Below are 18,539 nucleotides of genomic sequence, written 5' to 3'. Positions count from 1 at the left end.
TCCTGAAGGGCGAGGAAGCTTCTCATTAAATCGAAACGGAGGAGGTACAAAATATTACAAAGGACCCCATAAGATCTAAATGCACATATAGGTCCCTAGCATTTGCAGAAAAGATCTCACTGAGAGATGATGAAATGCAATCAGGTCCTTCTCTTTCCCGCCGTCGAGCCGTAGGTCCGCTACGCCGCCGTCATGCGAAGAGGCGGGGACGAAAACCACTTGCCTCTACGCAGCCGTAGTATGCGACTGCAAACCTCAGTAAGAACCTCGCAACGGAGGTTGATTCGCCGGAATCCATCGCCGACAATTGGATAGGCCATGGAGTGGCCTTGGATCTGCTCAAGAAAATTGCTTCCCACCTCTGGAAAGGACCAACAAAGATGCCACCATCGCCGCCATCTTCATCTTCCTCCTCGCCTCCACGGCCGGCCAGGTCGATGTCGAGGATGTCAAGGGCACATCTTTGCATCCAGCAGTGCTTATTGCTGAGGGGCTTGGCAAGAGGTGCATATGATTCCATCCCCAACCATAGGGGCTTGACATCACATATCCTCGGCCAGTCACCGGTGCCGCACCTAGGCACCAGGGAAAGAGAGCCCCTGCTCTTCTCCAACACTCCACCGACCTCAATTCGTCTCCCCCACCCCTCACCACCATGGCCGGCCGGTGAAAGGAGGACAAACAGAGAAAGGATGGAGATCAAGGATAGAGAGCAAACCCTGGGCTTATTGATGGAGATCCATGGGGGATGGTCGAGGGCCGCTGTCTCCGGCCGCCGGAGCTCCTTGCCGCGCCGCCACCACCACCATCTGCTCCAGATCTTGCCCCTAAGATCTGAAACTTGACTCCAAGACCTCGGCAACCTGCCGACAACTCGAAACCTAGACCTATGTACATCACCTGCGCCTCCCCCTCCCCATCTCCGGCCGGCAGCGCCGCCGGAGAAGGGTTGGGTTCGGCCCGGTCTCGTCGGGTCAACGAGCAGAAGAGGGTGGGGGCGGAGAGGGAGGACGAAGAGGAGAGCAATTCCGCGGTTCGGTTTGGCTAGCGAGTGTTTGGTACGTGCTGACAGCTGCAGTGCTGATGACCCCATTGCATCGTTCAGTTACAGTTAACACCGGCTGCTTAACTGAAGTGCAGTAAAACCTCCATAGCACTACGTGCGTACGACTGGAAGCTGTACTGAGGTCGAGTTGCAGCGACAGTGCCTGCCAAACTGCTATTGTTTTCCTCGCTGAAGCCCAGGTCGGCTGGACCGCTGGACGATCATCTATCTCCGTCGATCGCCCGCCTTCTAATTGCGATGGAACACGACTAGCCGGTGTCTTTTTCGGATGATTGATGATTAACTCATGCAATGTTGCATTACAAAGGTTTCCTTGACCATGTCAAAAAAAAAAAGGTTTCCTTGACCCGTAGTGGAACAAGTCGCCAACCACTTGTACTGTTGTACATATCATGGATGCGTACAAAACATACTGTGTACTCTCTTCCATGGAAGACTTGTTCTCCGCCCACACGCCACACAGATCGATCCGGCCACCTTCCGTCACACGTAAAGATCGACGCCAGCCCGGCTTCGGTCCCGCCGCCGTCCATCTATGTCAAAGTGCAAATGTGAACTCGCGGAAGATCAGCGTCATTGCGTCAACCATCTGTGTTCTAGCTGCAAACTGTTCTTCGGGAAAAATATGATTAGCAATTTCTGACCTCCAAATGTAAACTTGTAAAGTAAGATAAGATTCTAGGAATCTAATTGCTGGATGTCTGCTGCCAGAACACTCATCACCAAGGTGGCCAACAATCCAGATTGCTCCTGAATCTAGCTCAAAACCAGATGGCGCTATCTAGTTTCTTACTCTTTAACACGCCCGCTTGCTTAACAGGTGACCCAAAATGGGTGCTAACAAATGGCAAAGCTTTACCTTTTAAAAAAAAATCATATGTAATTCTACCATTCAAGACTCTTAAATATCCTCGATGCACAACTCAGTTTTGACGATCTTTGTCGCCGGAAAATCCCTTTCAAGTTTTGTTGTTGTCACCGGTAAAAGCAAAGCAAACTCAATGATTTGATAATGTCGCTAAAGGAAACATGCTGCGCCTTTCAAATATCAAGAAGTTTTCAGTTCTCCATGTATGAGTAATGAATAACTCAAGATTAACTTGTATATAGTAGGATCCTATAAAATAAAAGTTTTTATTCACACTGAACCTAGAAAACGAGGACATATTTATGGTATCTAGTTCATGCCTTCGATTCGAAGTTAGTTTTATGCAATGTTCACTAAAATAAACATAACTTTCTCGTACAAAGTCTGTTTTGAACGTACAACCACTCAAATTATTCAGAAAAAACACATGCAACCAAATATTTTCGACAAAATCAAAGTAGGGCAGCCCCCCCTGCCTTGCCCTGCTGGGGAGCTTCACCCCTTCCGGCATCGTACCACCACGAAGACGGTGTAACCGACAACTGCTCCGCCCACCTTTTTTAACCGTCTTTCACACACCGAGACACGTCCTGACAGTGCATGCTGGTCACCACAAGGCAACAACCACCTTAACGATGCACTTTCCACGGAGCAGAAAGGACCGCGCGCGCGCGTGTGACCGCGCTGTAGTCGGTACGACGCCACGAGCGGCAGGATCCACCGAGCTCGGAGCTCCCACAGAAGCTTCCGTCCTCTCCTGCAAGAACGAACTCACTGACACACGTATCTCAGTGGAGCCGGAGCCCAGCCGTAAAAGTGCGTGCCGGGCAGCTCGCTCGCGCGCATTGAATTGGGCTGGCGAGCGCCATTAACTCTTTCACCTTTTCCTACGGAGCTTGCCGGGTCGATGCAGGCGCCATGGATTGCATGGGGATGATTGGCTTCTTGAGTGACTGACCGAGTGAGTGATTGAGTACTCCATGGTGAGCTGATGGATGGATGGATCGCAACCAGGATGCAGTTATTGCCCGCCCAACCTCTCGCTGGTTGCAACTTCGTACTACTCACTCCACTCCACTCAGAGGGCAAATGCTGCGTACGCCCCGTCCACAACCCAAGATACGGAATAGCTCTCCTCTCCCACCGCTTTGAGAGTCAGCCTCGGCAGGCCGGGCCAATCCCGAGCCCTCCCCGGCGGCGTTGCCGGCCGGAGATGGCGGAGGAGAGGCGCCGGAGTAGATGTACATGCTAGGTGTAGCCGTAGTGCTAGGATTTGGCTCTATGCCGTAGTTTGGCGTCATGCCAGGAGGGTAATACCAGATCTCTCCGGCCAGATCTGGTGTAGGCTGCTTCTTCTTCCTCTGCTCGTGGTGCTTCCATGGTGGAAGCCAGATGCGGTGGTGGACGAAGTGAACGGCCCCTCCATCAATAAGGCCGAAGTTCAAGTCCTTCGTGGATTCGGGATCCACAGCTCTGGTACAAGATCTCCTCTCTTTGCTCGTCTTGGAGGCGAGAAATGGGGGATCTCGAGTTACTGCAGCGGTTGGAGCCTGGATCTGCAACAGGGGAGAGCATTTGCTTCTCTCGGGAGGTTTCTCACTCCGACGACTTCGTCGGCGTATCCCTTGGCCGAAGGGCGGCCTCTCCCGCCTCTAATTCTGGTGACGGTTTCTTCCGGCCAGAGATTGGAGGAGATCCTTGGGAGTTTCCTCACACCAGCGAACTCGCTGGTGTTTTACATGGCCGAAGGGCGGCCACTCCCGCCTCTGGTGTCGGTGACGGTCACTTCCGGCCGGCATCCACAGGTCGTCTTCAACCTCCAGGCTTTAAAGCCATTACGGAGGCCCTCTGGCTCCAGTGCAGCAGGCTCCCGCCTCACCGCCCCAAGTGGTTCCGTCCCCGGCGACGGTGAGGTTGACTGCGCTGCGCAGCAGATTTGCGGTGGTGAAGGAGCTGGCCTTGATTGCTTTTCCAATTTTAGTTCTAAGGCCATTAGTGCAAAAGGCAAGGATCTGGTTGTAATTTTCTACTTTCGTGGGATCCTTTTTGTAAATTGTATATCCACCGATGAATGAATATCTCGGTCCTTCGAGACCGACCCCTGTTCAAAAAAAAAAAAAAAAAAAAAAAAAAAACTCCACTCCACTCGCCATTGACGCAGCTTTGGAACTAGCGGAGTTAACCTGTAGCATAGTGCGTTAGTGCAGTGCATGGCATGGATTGTTGTTCAGTCCTAGTAGCCGCTTGCACTTGGCTGCCCGAGTTACTTACCACGTCCGATCCATCATGGGCTTGTATCGTGCATTCACACAGAATCCTGCTTTATTGTGGAGTAGGAGCGGCAGCCTACTCCACTCCTCTTCTCAGTTCAGAGGCAATTCAAGCTTCGACCATCCATAAATCCTGTACAAAATTAAAGGATCATCAACAAACTTAAAATCGTACCCCCACTATTTGATACTACTATGAAATTGATGCGGTTACCAGTTCAGCAATTCACCATTGCACAAAGCAACCTGGGAAGACAAATGACAACCACCAGCTATAAGAGTAGTTAGCAACAGTAGTAGCAAGTTCAAAAACAAAAAGATCTAGCAATAGGAGCTGGTGAGTGACGGATGGATCCATGAGCTCACTCAGCTCACCACTCGTATAGTAAACGAGCAGGGGTCTCACACGCCATAAATGAGGTCACCAAGCGTGTAGGTGGGGGAGTTTATTACCAGCGTTTACGTACTGGCAGCGAGGAGGGAGGGGGTGGCTATGTTGTTGCCACTCGCTCGGCCACAGTTCACCGACAGCCCACCCCGGCAGCGCATGAGGGGCCCCGGCACTTCCTTCCCCTTCCTCCTTTCGCTCGCCGGAGAGACTTTTCTGCTCTCCGAGGAGCAATTGAGCTTGCCGTTGGTCTTTCCTTCTGGTTGAGCTTTATCCCTCGCCACACGCATGCTCTTACTGCTGCTGACCCCACAGCTCCAACCTCCGATCCCTGCTTACATATAGATTACATAGTGGAGTGCTGCAATAGTAGTACATGTTTATACAAATGTGTAACAATGTTCATAAGTGTATCTAGTCCACAATGTTAACCCCACGGCTCCAACCTCCGATCCCTGCTGACATGTACAAAGTTAACTCTGCTGGTTTAAGTGAGATGACAGGTAGATTCGGTGAGTAGTACTCCCTGTGTACTCGATCAATGGTCACACGAAATCTGATGAGAAGCTAGCAATGGGTGCACGCACGACACAGTACTCTAGTGCATGTCCTGGCAGAGCAGTAGTAAAACTGATGTGAACAACGAGCGTGCAAATGCAAGCAGCCCAGCCATTTATAACTGATACGTGGAACGCAAGTCACATGTGCTTCCAATTAAGTTACTGCTACCTCCAAATCCAATCACCACTACCACACGCTCACTCTCACGCCATGTAGGCCTACATGTGCATTGTACGTGTATCCATCCATCTTTCTATCTAACCACATTTAACGCTGCAAGTACGAGGGTCCGAGGGGCAGTAGCAGAGTAGCTTATATTCACTGGCAGCAGCAGGGCTTTGGCTCCTCCCCACACTACAGCGCTCCCCCACTCTTCTCTGGAGGAGGCCGGGCTCACACTCACTCACTCACTCACTCACTCACTGCCTGCTGCGCATTCCCTCCCCTCTGCTCCTGCCCGTCCTCTTCCCTGCCAGAGAATCTCCCGCTCTGCTGCACTCTGCAGAGAAGAAACATGGTACAGTCGAAGAAGAAGTTTCGCGGCGTCAGGCAGCGCCACTGGGGCTCCTGGGTCTCCGAGATCAGGCACCCTCTCCTGTAAGCCTCGCTCCCTCTCCCTCATCTCATCACTAGCTGCTACTCCTACCCTCCTACTCGTCTAGCTATCTCACTGTGTCCTGAGAGATACATTAGTTCTAACTTGAAGTACTGCTGCTACTTTGATGTTGCTTTCGTCCGATTTTCTCATGATGTGTTGAAAATGCATATGCATGCATGAATTGTTTGCAGGAAGAGGAGGGTGTGGCTGGGCACCTTCGAGACGGCCGAGGAGGCGGCGCGGGCGTACGACGAGGCCGCCATCCTGATGAGCGGGCGCAACGCCAAGACCAACTTCCCTGTCCCCAGGAGCGCCAACGGGGAGATCATCGTCGCCCCACCGGTGGCAGCAGCGCGGGATGGCCGCAGCAGCGGCGGTTCGTCCTCCTCCTTCGGCGCGTCCGGCGCCGGCAGCCTGTCGCAGATCCTCAGCGCCAAGCTCCGCAAGTGCTGCAAGACGCCGTCCCCGTCTCTCACCTGCCTCCGCCTCGACACCGAGAAGTCCCACATTGGCGTCTGGCAGAAGCGCGCGGGCGCCCGCGCCGACTCTAGCTGGGTCATGACCGTCGAGCTCAACAAGGAGCCAGCAGTGGCGGCGGCTGCGGCGCCACCAACGCCCAGCGACAGCACCATGTCGGCGACTCCTTCCTCGTCCACGTCCACATCCACAACGACGGGCTCGCCACCAGCGTGCGCAATGGACGACGAGGAGAGGATCGCACTGCAGATGATCGAGGAGCTGCTGGGCAGGGGCGGCCCGGCCTCGCCGTCACATGGCCTGCTGATGCATGGTGAAGAAGGCAGCCTGGTCATCTGAAGAAAAAACAAATATGCACGGTTAAGAAAGCGTGATCAGGTCACCATCCCAGATCAAGGATCTGGTAGGGTGGTTGGTGCACAGGCAATTAAGGTCATTGCTCCACAGGCATGATAGGTATCTCAGTATCTCTCCGATTGCGCGCTACGTAAATTCAAGATTAGGAAACGATTAATTAGTACTACGTCTGAAGATCCGTGTATCTATTAATCAATTAAAGGCTTACTTGTATGTAACTACTATGTACACGCCGTCCCCGTCATGATAGTCACACCATGTATCAACATCATCATACTATATACTAGTATATAATTACGTACATCAGTGATATATCCCTTTCTAATAAATGGAATAAACACCTTGTGATGCAGTGCTCTTGTGCCTTCAATATCATTTTGCTTTCAGACTACTGTTGTTGATCTGTTGGGGTTTCAGCAAAAGTATCAGGAATTTGGTGAGGGTGATTTGCAAATTCTATACTTGATAAGACATTCATCACTAAGCACTGTTCATTCTAGTCCACATATGAATGTGTGTATGGACTGTACCCACTAACTAAGAATAAGGATTCTAAAGATGTGTATGGACTGTCATGTGAATGCAGGCACAAGTTTTTTAACATGTATGCAGTATGCTGGAACTTTTCATAGCAGAAAGTAAAACCTGAAGAAAAAACAGCATGCGCCATGAAATTTCCTGTATATCAGTGAACGCAAAGCAAATCGGTAGCGGAAGTACGTCAAGATAATTTAATTTAAAAGTACACAAACTCCGAACTTCGACGATTCATCAATATATCACTCCTATGCAGAAGGTAAAGGGCACGTTCCTGCATGTTCCCTTCGCTATCTCTCTTGTAATACAGAGGACCAGTCATCATCAGGACCATCAGATGCTCTCTAAACGTTGCTGAACAGATACATAATCTCATAGCTAGCGCTGAACTCAGATACCGATCAGTACATTTTTAACATCTACATGTGTTTATTTTTTACAGTTACAGAATGCGTTTAGTAACTAGTGCATCAAACTGAAAGATACAAGATTATCATTTCTCCACATTAAATAAGTAAATCCAACAGGGAGATGATTGATAATCACGAACCATGTTAGCCTATATAACTAGTACACAGACCATAGTGAGACGCTGCTGCACCAGGCTATGTGGACTAACAGATGACCACAAGGCACAACTAAACTGAGAGAGTGCACAAAACTACATGTGTATCCATGGATGATCATCCATACACAAATCAGTACTAAAGGCAAAATGAAACGTGCATGTCGCTTCAACCTAAGGTGTTTTGAACTGCAACGTCAATGCAGCACAAGCAAGCAACCAAAAAAGTTTTCAGGATAACACAACATCATGTATCAAATATCAAACGGGCAAAGAAGAGGAAGCACTAAAATGGATAATAAAGATCATGGTCCCCATATTCTTTCCCTTTCTTAATTTCACAACACACACATATAGTCCCAATGAAGTGCAAATCATCTCTACGGTTGGTTCTATAGGTTGGCAAAGCAAGTAGTCAATGCAGAAGGGCCCAGTCAGTTAGTTGGTCAGTCATAAAGTACAATCATGTCAGGAAAATAATAATAATAATAACAGAAGGAAGATATATATTAGCTGCCTGTCACTGATGCATACACTAGTATGAGGTCTAAGATGTTCATGAAAACAACAGTGACACACACATTTAGTAAATTAATCATACACAAAATGATAAAATAATACCTCAATAAAACCTTGGTGAAATCCAATGATGGCCAGAAACAAAAGCGTGCCAATATAGTGAGCTCCCTATTGAGTTGGAATGCTTACAAACAAACAAATATGTCTGTCTTTCTTATCATGTCCTTGTTATCAGAAAAAGTGCTCACCAATTCAGGTCTCCATCTATCAAAACATAATAATTGGCTTCCGCACAACAAAAACTGAAATACGACAATCAGTGCTCCTAATATGTCCTGCAGAACAAATTGCTAGATATATGGTTTCAATAATTTAGATTAGTGACCCTGTGCCTCTATGTTTTCTGAAAAATCATGCTAGTTTCGCCTTGACATCTTGTGATGCCACAGTAGCTGGTGAAGGACCTCCCATGTTGCAAAAGCATGCATTAAATATGTCCAGTAGTGTAGGTGTACTGGTCCCTCAACATTAACTTGCCCTTTGCTACACTCATTGGAATCAATCTGGCGATGTCATCCTAATTCAGATTTGTAAGGCCTAATGCATTAAGTTACCCAGCGATGTTGACACTGTTATCAGCCAGATCTACCTAAAATGGCCAAAATTGTGGTGTGTGTAAATGCCAACTAATTGATAAATGAGTTGGGCAAATGGATGGTAAAGATAGCAAGAGTATACCCCTGGTAATGAGTGTAAAGATGGAAAGCTATTTTGTTTTAACTTGAGGATAATGAGGAAGCTCCCAAGGACATTATTACAAAAAAGATACCAAGCACTTTTAGATTATAGAAGTGAAGAATTAATTCAGATGAACAACCTCCTCAATTATCTTCTACATAAGTGGCAAGTATTTTTGAGATAAGTGGTATGTTAAGATCATAAGACTTGCTGAGGTTCACACATATGAGTAAAACCATATTTAAAATATAGCGAAGAATCAGTTCAGGTGAATAACAATCCCAGTATCTTGTACTTAACATGTAAGTTTTTTACTTTTTTTAAAGGTAAATGGCAATGTTAAGGTCATAGGACTTGCTAAAGTTCACATATGAGGAAAACCATATTTACAATATAAGTTCACCAGGATAATTTATCCCATAAACCACTCTTAACGGAATAAACTTGCAATTCAATGGTAACAAGATTTTATATCAGAGGATAATCATGAAGTAATTCATATAAGTGATTAGGGTTGAGAGTCTAACTTTTGGCAACAATTGGATTGCGATTCATAAAATTGAATTGATGATACACAAATGGTTCAAATCGAAAGCATCTCACCTTGAGCACATTCCTATAATTTATAAGTGTATAGAAACTTGCGGCGGTACAGCCACAAGACTTTCTGCAATACTCAAAAGATTACGATGCAAGCAACCGCACACGTGCAATGCATGTTCGCTCTGTATATATACTCAGATATGAGAAAGCAAAAAAATTAAATATTAACTAATCAGAAATATAATACCATACTTCTCAAAGAATTAGTAGTCTGCTGAAATATCAAGTGAATAAATTACTATACTATGCAGTATTTGAGAGATCCAACATGTAAGAACCACTAATTTACCATATTTGGGAAAGTGCCACAGAAACGTGGTATTGTCGGCAATTCACAGTGTACCATAACAAGTGAACCTGATTAGTGAATATTGGAATGCTTTGACCTGCAGTTAATGTGTACAGCACTGTCTGGATTTATCAGTATCAATTCTTCTTTCTATCAAAGATAAATCACAGCTGGCACACACACTTCTAAATGACACGATGCGCAAAGGTTTTGTACATTTCGTAAATGATCACTCCTTAAGAAAATCAAGTCTGACCAGCATTTCTGAAGCAGCTAGCTGTAGACCAGCTAACCAACCATGACAAAGCGTTGGTCAGTATAACTGCTAGTGTATGATCAGACCCCTGCCCCTATTAGGAGGGCTTAGTACCGTGTCCTGGTGGTCCTAGCTAGTTGTTAGATCTTGACAGTTGACACTCACAGGCTTATAACCATTGAGAATGGTAGATGCTTGATGAATCATTATTTTGGTTAGTATTGACAAGTCTTCCCACGGAATAAAAATAAATTATCTTGTTCTGCCCTATGTAAACATTTTATATAATGAAAAATGATGCAGTTCCCTACTGTTTTTTCGTCAAAAGAATAAACAAAAAAAATAATGCATAGGCTTTTCAATTTAAACATAGATCACTTAGGACTTCCACAATAATATTTTAGTAATTCCTCTTTTTACAACTGTATGTGTCACAGTGTTACCATGGTATGCATGCAGAAAAGCTTCCATAATTTTGACCACTGTCTACTATACTAGAGAATTTCCCTATAGCTTTATAGTCAAAAATTCAAAAATCTAAGGATCTATTCATCAATTTGGCTTAAGTACATAACTATATTTAGGGTTTGCAGAAGTACAGAGTTAAGAGGCAAAAGTTTCAAAAAACTACATGTTTTGAGAATTCAGTGTTAATAGTAATAGCCTGACATGGCAATGAAATGCAAACAACATGGCAACGGAATATGCATGGAAGGCTACTCATAAACAAGAAATTTAGCGGTACCCTTTCACCCAAAATCTGTATGTATGTGAAATGTTGCTTAAATCTATAGTTCTTTATAGATTTGATAATAAACATGTAACGTTGTGTGAAGATGTTATTTCACTAAAATAAACTAGCTTTCGATATCTCCAGCTGACAACTATACCTTTGAACATAAATTGGTATAACTGGTTCTACGTGGTCTGCTCATTGCACATTACAAAAAAAAAAAAGGCCAGTCCACAGAGGGCATGTGAACTTAGTTTGGGCTTTGGACCAACAAGCTTCCTAGGAAATATATCAAATCTGGTACTACTTTATAAAAAATATACATAGGCGCAATTTTATTTTATTTAAGCCTGGCATCAATATTGCAAACCTGCAACAATTTGTTCGAAAAAGGCAAAGTCATGGTGCTGAATCTTGGTACTTGTATGAACTGTTTATTCCAATAGCCACAGTTTTAGTTTCATCACTTCAATTCTTCTACACTTGGGCAGTGCTCATTTGGTCTCACTTATTATTTAAAGCCTAAATAGTTGTGTGTATCTTCTGTTTCTCATCATATTATCCTTAAGCTAGAACTTGGCTACTGGACTTGAGTACATACACCCATATGATAGTCAAGGGTTGGAAGCAGGTGATTACACTTAGAGCACAAGAACCCAAGCAAACAAGTTTCAACAGCATAAGTGTGCCAGGTCTATAGTATGCAAAAGTAACCTTGAAAGCAACAATAAGACTGAGGGCACGCTGATATGTATTTGTCCATTTGCTTTCAAACGATGACAAAATGAGCAATTTGTCCACATATTATCCAATTTCCCTCTCATAGCACCACAACACCACATTAACTTAGTTCCCAACCAACTACAATCAATACAATAAAAGTAATTTTTTATACAAAATGAGTGATCACAAGAGCCGATATTACCCGGCATGATCAACCTAGACCACACATCTTGATTCCTTTACACTAGATATAGCCAAGAGCAACCAGGCCACATATTTGACCATATAATTTATTTAATGTGGAGGGGCAGAAGGTCTAGGTAGAATGTGGCAAACATGTTAATTTCTGCATTCCCGAGTAAAAAAAAGGAGCAGGTTGCCAACCAAGATAACTCCGTAAGTACTTAGGCAAGAAGCAGCTGAAACCATAGCAAAAATACTTACTAGAGTAAACTATGTTAAGGGAGGTCACATAGAAGGAAGCAAAGTGAATTCATGTTTCTTCAAAGAAAACAGCAAATATCCTAGAACCAATAAAGAGTTGAAAAGCTGACTTGCACTGAACTATTAGCAACCAAGATCTGGGAAGCTTTATTTTGGGAGAGTAGTCACTCCTATAAATGGTAAGGCATCATTCATAGCTTCCTGTGCTGGAGCTAGCCACACAAGTTCAAAACCTATGATGTAACTCATTAACTCTTACTTCTAACAGGTCTCAACAATTGCCCTCTCAAATAAAGAAATTGAAAAGCCACAATGGGATAAAGGAAAACTGCATAACGTACCTTCTGTACTTGACTCATATATTGTTTACACTAGAATAGGTGGCAGATAATTTAATTTGTCATATGATGATATAGAGATTCATGTCAAAGAGTTTGTCTCTGCACTCTGACAGGTTGCAAAGAATGAAAGATCTCACTAAAAAAAAGCTTCCAGTTGTCCTCAATCACAAGAAATTAAAAAATATGTGTCCTCCATTCAACATATTCTTGGTGGAATTCTTCAGGTAAACCAAATATGACTTGGCATACTCTCAAAACCCATGATTCATGCTATGTCCCAAGACTTGGTAGAAACAATGGCAGATAATTCTTTTGTAAGGAAAATCTTCAACTCCAAAATGGTGACTACTCATTAGTTGTTTAAATGCTTTCTTCAGCTTACTTGGTTTCTGGCAGGTGATCTTACTGCAATCTGATCTGTAAATTACTATTGCTGAATGCTGAAACGTAACTAGCAGAGCTGAAATATTGCAACCAGGCCTGTGGAAGTGCTCGACAAGTTGCATGGCATGATATCTAAATGCATTGACTGCAAACAATCTACATCACCCAAACAAGGGTGCAGAAGATTATACGGTTCAACATTGTAAGATCAACCAGCCTACTATACATACTGGTACCAACTATAACCCATCTCAGTTTCTGCAGTTCTGGGGCCAAATGATCTTCATAGAGAAGTTTTAAAAGGTAGATCCTTTTGAAGCACTATTGCTTGCTTGGACACAAACAGGAGCAAATCTACATGGTCCTCACTGGTCCATAAGTGCTACAGCTGCACATTTGAACATCTCGAGATTTTGTCAACTGAGAGCAGAACTATTTCTTTGCTGATACCTAGCATTAACAGAGTCAAAATCTTTCACTATTTATTGCTCGCATCTGTGCTGGGTAGGCATAACAGATCTTGATGTCTCAGACTCAGCAAAACCCCCAGCGGGAGACCACAAGGTGTGGCGCATGTGATTGCAGTTCGCAACTAAATGATCGTCAATATGAGAAATTGGTATGGCAGGGATGCTGCTGCATTAAGCACAGAAGATCTCACCACTAACTGGAGTTTCGGCATAGTTTTCTGCTTATGTTGCCAGCTTTATGTTACCGGAAGAACAGCAAAAGGAATGCTCTTGAATTCATCGTCAATTTGGCCATATGCACTTGCCATATCGCCCGAATACAAGGTGTGGTTCTTTAGGATGGACTTTTCCCTGCTAAAAATACCAAGGCGGGGAAATCTTAGAACAAGTAAATCATTATCGAGGTGACACTAAATCAGATGAATGAAACAGGTAAAACACCTGCATATAGTGTGTAACTTTGCAAATAATAATACTGTATAAAATAAACTTGCAATGCCAGAATGTGTAAAATAACAGATCATCAACTCCATACATTTTCCAGGGAAAACTTTGTGCACATTTGTTTTATATGGATATTCTATGGTTATAAACCAGATAAATCTTTGGGTCACAAATGAAACTAGCAATGGTAAAATAGCTAAACGATTCTATAGACATGAAGCATCATGCGTTATAACAGGAACCCCTACTTTCATCACACATTCATCTGAATTCAAAGGCGTTGTAAGTAATTGCTTTCAGAATTTAGGTACAGAAGAAACGTTAATTCCCGCAAAAACAGCTAAACATACAGACGAATTGCCGATAATCTAACAAATGGCACATATTGCATTTGCACTCAAGAAAGGGTCCAAACGGCGCGGACCAAAACAAGGATCCTAAATGGCATGTACACCTCGAAACCTAGAATGCTGCCGAAATTCAGAGGGCGATTGCTCGGAACTCGCCCTCGCCTCGAAACACCGCGCCCCCAGTTTCGAGCCAACAAAAACCGGCACGGATTGCCGCCTTCGAGCGCACCTAGAGTCCTAGACCGCCCAGAGTAAATCGCGCATTACACCAACTCGTTCACCCCCTTTCCCCTCGCCCAGAAAACACGAGAGCCCGTCGTTCTGGGCAGCAGTTCAAGGATTATGAGAGGAGATGCTCGGCGTACCTCGCAGCACGGCCGAGCGGAGCGGGTACCAGGAGGACGCGCGCCGGGCGTCGTTGACAGCGACGGCCATGGATTCGAGTCGCCGGTGAGCGGCGGAGGGGAAGGGAGCGCGAGCCGACGGGACCGACGCGGCGGCGACGTGAGGGAGATCGAATTGTGGTGGGCTACTGGGCTGCTTCTCGTGGGCTCTTTCGTGTTCGGGAGTCGTCATTGTTCGATTCATTTGTCAGCTGGGCTGTGTACAGGTTATGCCATGTATGGCCTGCGGACTTTTTTTTTTGAGGGAACACATGGGCTTTATTGATCACATAACCAAAATGTCATTACAAATATGCTCCCGTTGCCGAGAGTGAAGCAGCCGAAACTGCCGCCTCCCTTGAAGTCGACTCGGAGGACGAGGATCGCCGCGTCATCGACTCTCCTTTGGCACCTCCCTTCAGCTCGCCGGTGCACCCTACTGGCATCTCGGCCTACACAACTTGGGCCCTTCGGCTGGCTACGAAACTAAAGATCTTCGCCTACATTGCTGACATCGACCGGCTCATTATGCGGGTCAACCTCCATTATAAGAATTGTGCTCCTTCGGATGTGTGTGCTGCTTGTCGGTCGACACTTGTTCTTTGACTATCGGCCGACCGCGGTTATCTAATGTCAGCTAGGGGGTCTCCATCCTGGAGGGGCAGTTCTCGCTTTGGGACTTGCAGGCTCCCGTGCGGGTGCCCACAGACACATGGCGCTCCGGTGTGGCGGTGCTCCTTTGGGCTATCTGGAAAGCGTGTAACAGCCAGAGTTTCTCGTCGAGCATCGTGGTGAGACGGGCGTGCGATGACCTTGCACCCTGGCATTGGGGTTTCGAGGTTGAAGACAGAGCACCCCTCGACGTGCTCAGATCGTTCTTTCTTGCTCGTGTAGCGTGATTTGTTGTAACTTCTAAATCCCCATGTCCCCCTTCTTTCCTACCATGTATAGATGGATTGACTGCCAAGTTGTTTTCGGGTAATAATAACAAACGGTGGGGTTGTTTTCCCCGTCATTCTCGAAAGAGAGAAAAAATCACAGCTATGGTTTCCTTTTTTTCTAAATTGAGTTATGGTTTCCTTGTATCCGATGTCAAAGCCTGGGAACGCCGAGACTTCGCTCCGCGTCGCTCCCCGCGGGCGACCGGGGCGAAACCTAGCTTCTCCCCGCACCCCACCCTCCTTCCTCCTCTCCTCCCCGCCGCCGCCGGCGAGCGCCGCCGGGCAAAGCCCGCGTGGTGCCGGCGGTGGCGGGCTCCTCCTCACCCGCGCGCGCGGGGCTCGCGCGGGGCAGATGCGGCCGGCGGCGGTGCTCTTCGGGCGTCCGGGACTCGGTCCGGCGCGCGGCGGCAAGGCATGGCGATGGCGGCTCTCGGCGAAGGCGGTGGCGGCGCAGCGCGAGCCGAGGGCGGGCGGCGGAGCGCGGCGTCGGAGGGCGGGCCGGCGGCGCGGCGCAGGTTGGGCCGGTTGGGTCCCGATCCGGGCCCGGCGGGCACCGGTCCATGGCCGGGCGGGCCGGGCAGGGCCACCGCCGGCGGGGCACCCTCCGGGCCGCACCGCGGCCGGATCTAGGTCCGGGCCGGGTGGGCCCGGATCCGGCGGCCCGGGCAGCTCGCGTTCGTCCCCTATTTTGCTCGGGCGGGTCGTCGGATGTTCTTGCTGGCGTTCAAAGGCGAGTTCTTGGAGGCCGACAAAGCGACGGGCTTGATCGGCGGCGTGGTGGCGTCGGCTACGGTGCAACTACGTCCCCGGGCGTTGCGGCGGGGGTGCTCCTTTGCGGCGGTGTGCGGTCTCGGTCGCGGCCGTCTTGCGAGGAGTGAGGTCGCGGTGACGCCGCTCATGGCATCCGCCTAACACATGGTGGTCCGGCCGGTGGCGGCATGGGTTGGCTCGGCACGCAGCTACGCGTTGGATGGCATCGGCGACGTGGGCATAGCAGCGCGGCAACACGGCTAATGGGGCTCGATCCGGGCCCGGCGGGCGGTCGGGCCCGATCTAGGCCCAATTGGTAGTGCTACCACGTCCGGACGGTGGGCACCTTGTGTGCCGGAGGGCGGATCCCTCCTCAGCCGGCGCCGGCCCCGATGACCGTTAGCTATGGTGTTGGCCCGCCCGTCCATTCCGTCGGCCGTTTCGCGTGTTGGCTAGGTCATGGGCTCGAGCTCGTGGGAGGCCGGGGCGGCGGCCCCGGAAGGCGGGCTGCACGGTTGGCTCTACGGCGGGCAACGTTGCGGTGGTGGTGGTCCCACTCTTCGGTCATGGGGATGGCGTGGAGCGGACGATGGGTGTTTGATACGTCCAAATTGCATCACTATTTTATATCATAATTTGCTGTTATTCATTGATATATTTCATATTGGGACACAATACTTATGTTATTTCATCTATTTTGCATGTTTCATGATTATTTGGAGATCAAGCACCGGAGCCAGGATTCTGCTGGAAAAAGCACCGTCAGGATGCAATGTTTCGGAAGATCAACTGTGAAAGGGAGTTTTACCAAAAATCCTATTTTTCCAGATGACGAAGGAAGCCAGAAGGAGGAGCCAGGAGGACCCAGGGTGGGCCCACACCCTAGGGCGGCGCGGCCCATGCCCTGGCCGCGCCGCCATGTGGTCTGGGGGGCCACGACCCCTTTCGCCTCCTTTCTTCGTGAAACCCTTCGTCCCGAAGACCGAAGCCACAGAGGAAACCTCACGAAGGGTTACGGCCGCCTCCGCGGGCGGAGAACACCGAGAGAAAAGAGCTCTCCGGCGGGCAGGAATCCGCCGGGGAAATTCCCTCCCGGAGGGGGAAATCGACGCCATCGTCACCGCCATCGAGCTGGACATCATCTCCATCACCATCATCATCATCTCCACCATCATCACCGCCATCTCCACCGCTGGACATCGTCACCGCCGTAGCAATTTGGGTTTGATCTTGATTGTTTGATAGGGGAAACTCTCCCGGTATCTATTCATACTTGTTGTTGATGCTATTGAGTGAAACCATTGAACCAAGTTCATGTTCAGATTGTTATTCATCATCATATCACCTCTGATCATGTTCCATATGATGTCTCGTGAGTAGTTCGTTTAGTTCTTGAGGACATGGGTGAAGTCTAATTGTTAGTAGTGAACTATGGTTGAGTAATATTCAATGTTATGATATTTAAGTTGTGGTGTTATTCTTCTAGTGGTGTCGTGTGAACGTCGACTACACGACACTTCACCATTTATGGGCCTAGGGGAATGCATCTTGTACTCGTTTGCCAATTGCGGGGTTGCCGGAGTGACGAAAACCTAAACCCCCGTTGGTATATCGATGCGAGGAGGGATCGCAGGATCTCGCAGTTTAAGGCTGTGGTTAGATTTATCTTAATTACTTTCTTGTAGTTGCGGATGCTTGCAAGGGGTATAATCACAAGTATGTATTAGTCCTAGGAAGGGCGGTACATTAGCACGAGTTCACCCACACAACACTTATCAAAACAATGAAGATTAATCAGTCGTATGTAGCGAAAGCACTAGACTAAAATCCCGTGTGTCCTCGAGAACGTTTGGTCATTATAAGTAAACAAACCGGCTTGTCCTTTGTGCTAAAAAGGATTGGGCCACTCGCTGCAATTATTTCTCTCGCATTTTACTTACTCGTACTTAATTCATCTGTTACATCAAAACCCCCTGAATACTTGTCTGTGAGCATTTACAGTGAAACCTTCATCGAAACTGCTTGTCAACACCTTCTGCTCCTCGTTGGGTTCGACACTCTTATTTATCGAAAGTACTACGATACACCCCCTATACTTGTGGGTCATCAAGACTATTTTCACGGCGCCGTTGCCGGGGAGTGAAGCGCTATTGGTAAGTGGAATTGGTAAGGAAAACCTTTACTCGTTTGTGCTGATTTTATTTCTGCCTGCCGCTATAAGTCATTATGGAGAGATCTTCTCTTCAATTTCTATTTGGGAAATCTACTACTACTGCAACGGTAGTGGATGAGGCGCCAGGTGAGGAAGTAATACCATATAAAATACCTACGAAAATTATTGAACATGTTATGGATAACCGCTATGAAGGGGATGGAACTGTCCATCCCGGTGATCATTTACTTGTTTTTGCATGAATTATGCGGGTTATTCAAATGTGCGGGTATTGCTATGAATGAAGTTAGGAAGAAGCTATTCTCTATATC

At 47.3% G+C, this 18,539-nt stretch overlaps 1 protein-coding gene and 1 long non-coding RNA gene across 2 annotated transcripts; one reads left to right on the top strand and one right to left on the bottom strand.

Annotated features, from left to right (window-relative positions):
* Positions 1-4,211: 4,211 nt before the first annotated feature.
* On the bottom strand, positions 4,212-4,821 carry LOC124683890. The gene is made up of 3 exons (XR_006996848.1): positions 4,658-4,821; positions 4,419-4,476; positions 4,212-4,337 (listed from the first exon to the last, which is right to left on the bottom strand). It is a non-coding gene; the product is annotated as an uncharacterized LOC124683890 (long non-coding RNA).
* An 846-nt stretch (positions 4,822-5,667) lies between these two features.
* LOC124683888 (ethylene-responsive transcription factor WIN1-like) lies at positions 5,668-6,567 on the top strand. The gene is made up of 2 exons (XM_047218317.1): positions 5,668-5,750; positions 5,943-6,567. Exons 1-2 carry the CDS (start codon positions 5,668-5,670, stop codon positions 6,565-6,567), a joined length of 708 nt encoding a protein of 235 aa, XP_047074273.1.
* The last annotated feature ends 11,972 nt before the right edge of the window (positions 6,568-18,539 follow it).

The sequence above is a fragment of the Lolium rigidum genome, chromosome 1, assembly GCF_022539505.1.
Source record: "Lolium rigidum isolate FL_2022 chromosome 1, APGP_CSIRO_Lrig_0.1, whole genome shotgun sequence".
Taxonomy (NCBI): domain Eukaryota; kingdom Viridiplantae; phylum Streptophyta; class Magnoliopsida; order Poales; family Poaceae; genus Lolium; species Lolium rigidum.
Note: the sequence above shows the minus strand (reverse complement) of the source record. Positions and strands in the feature narration are given on the sequence as shown.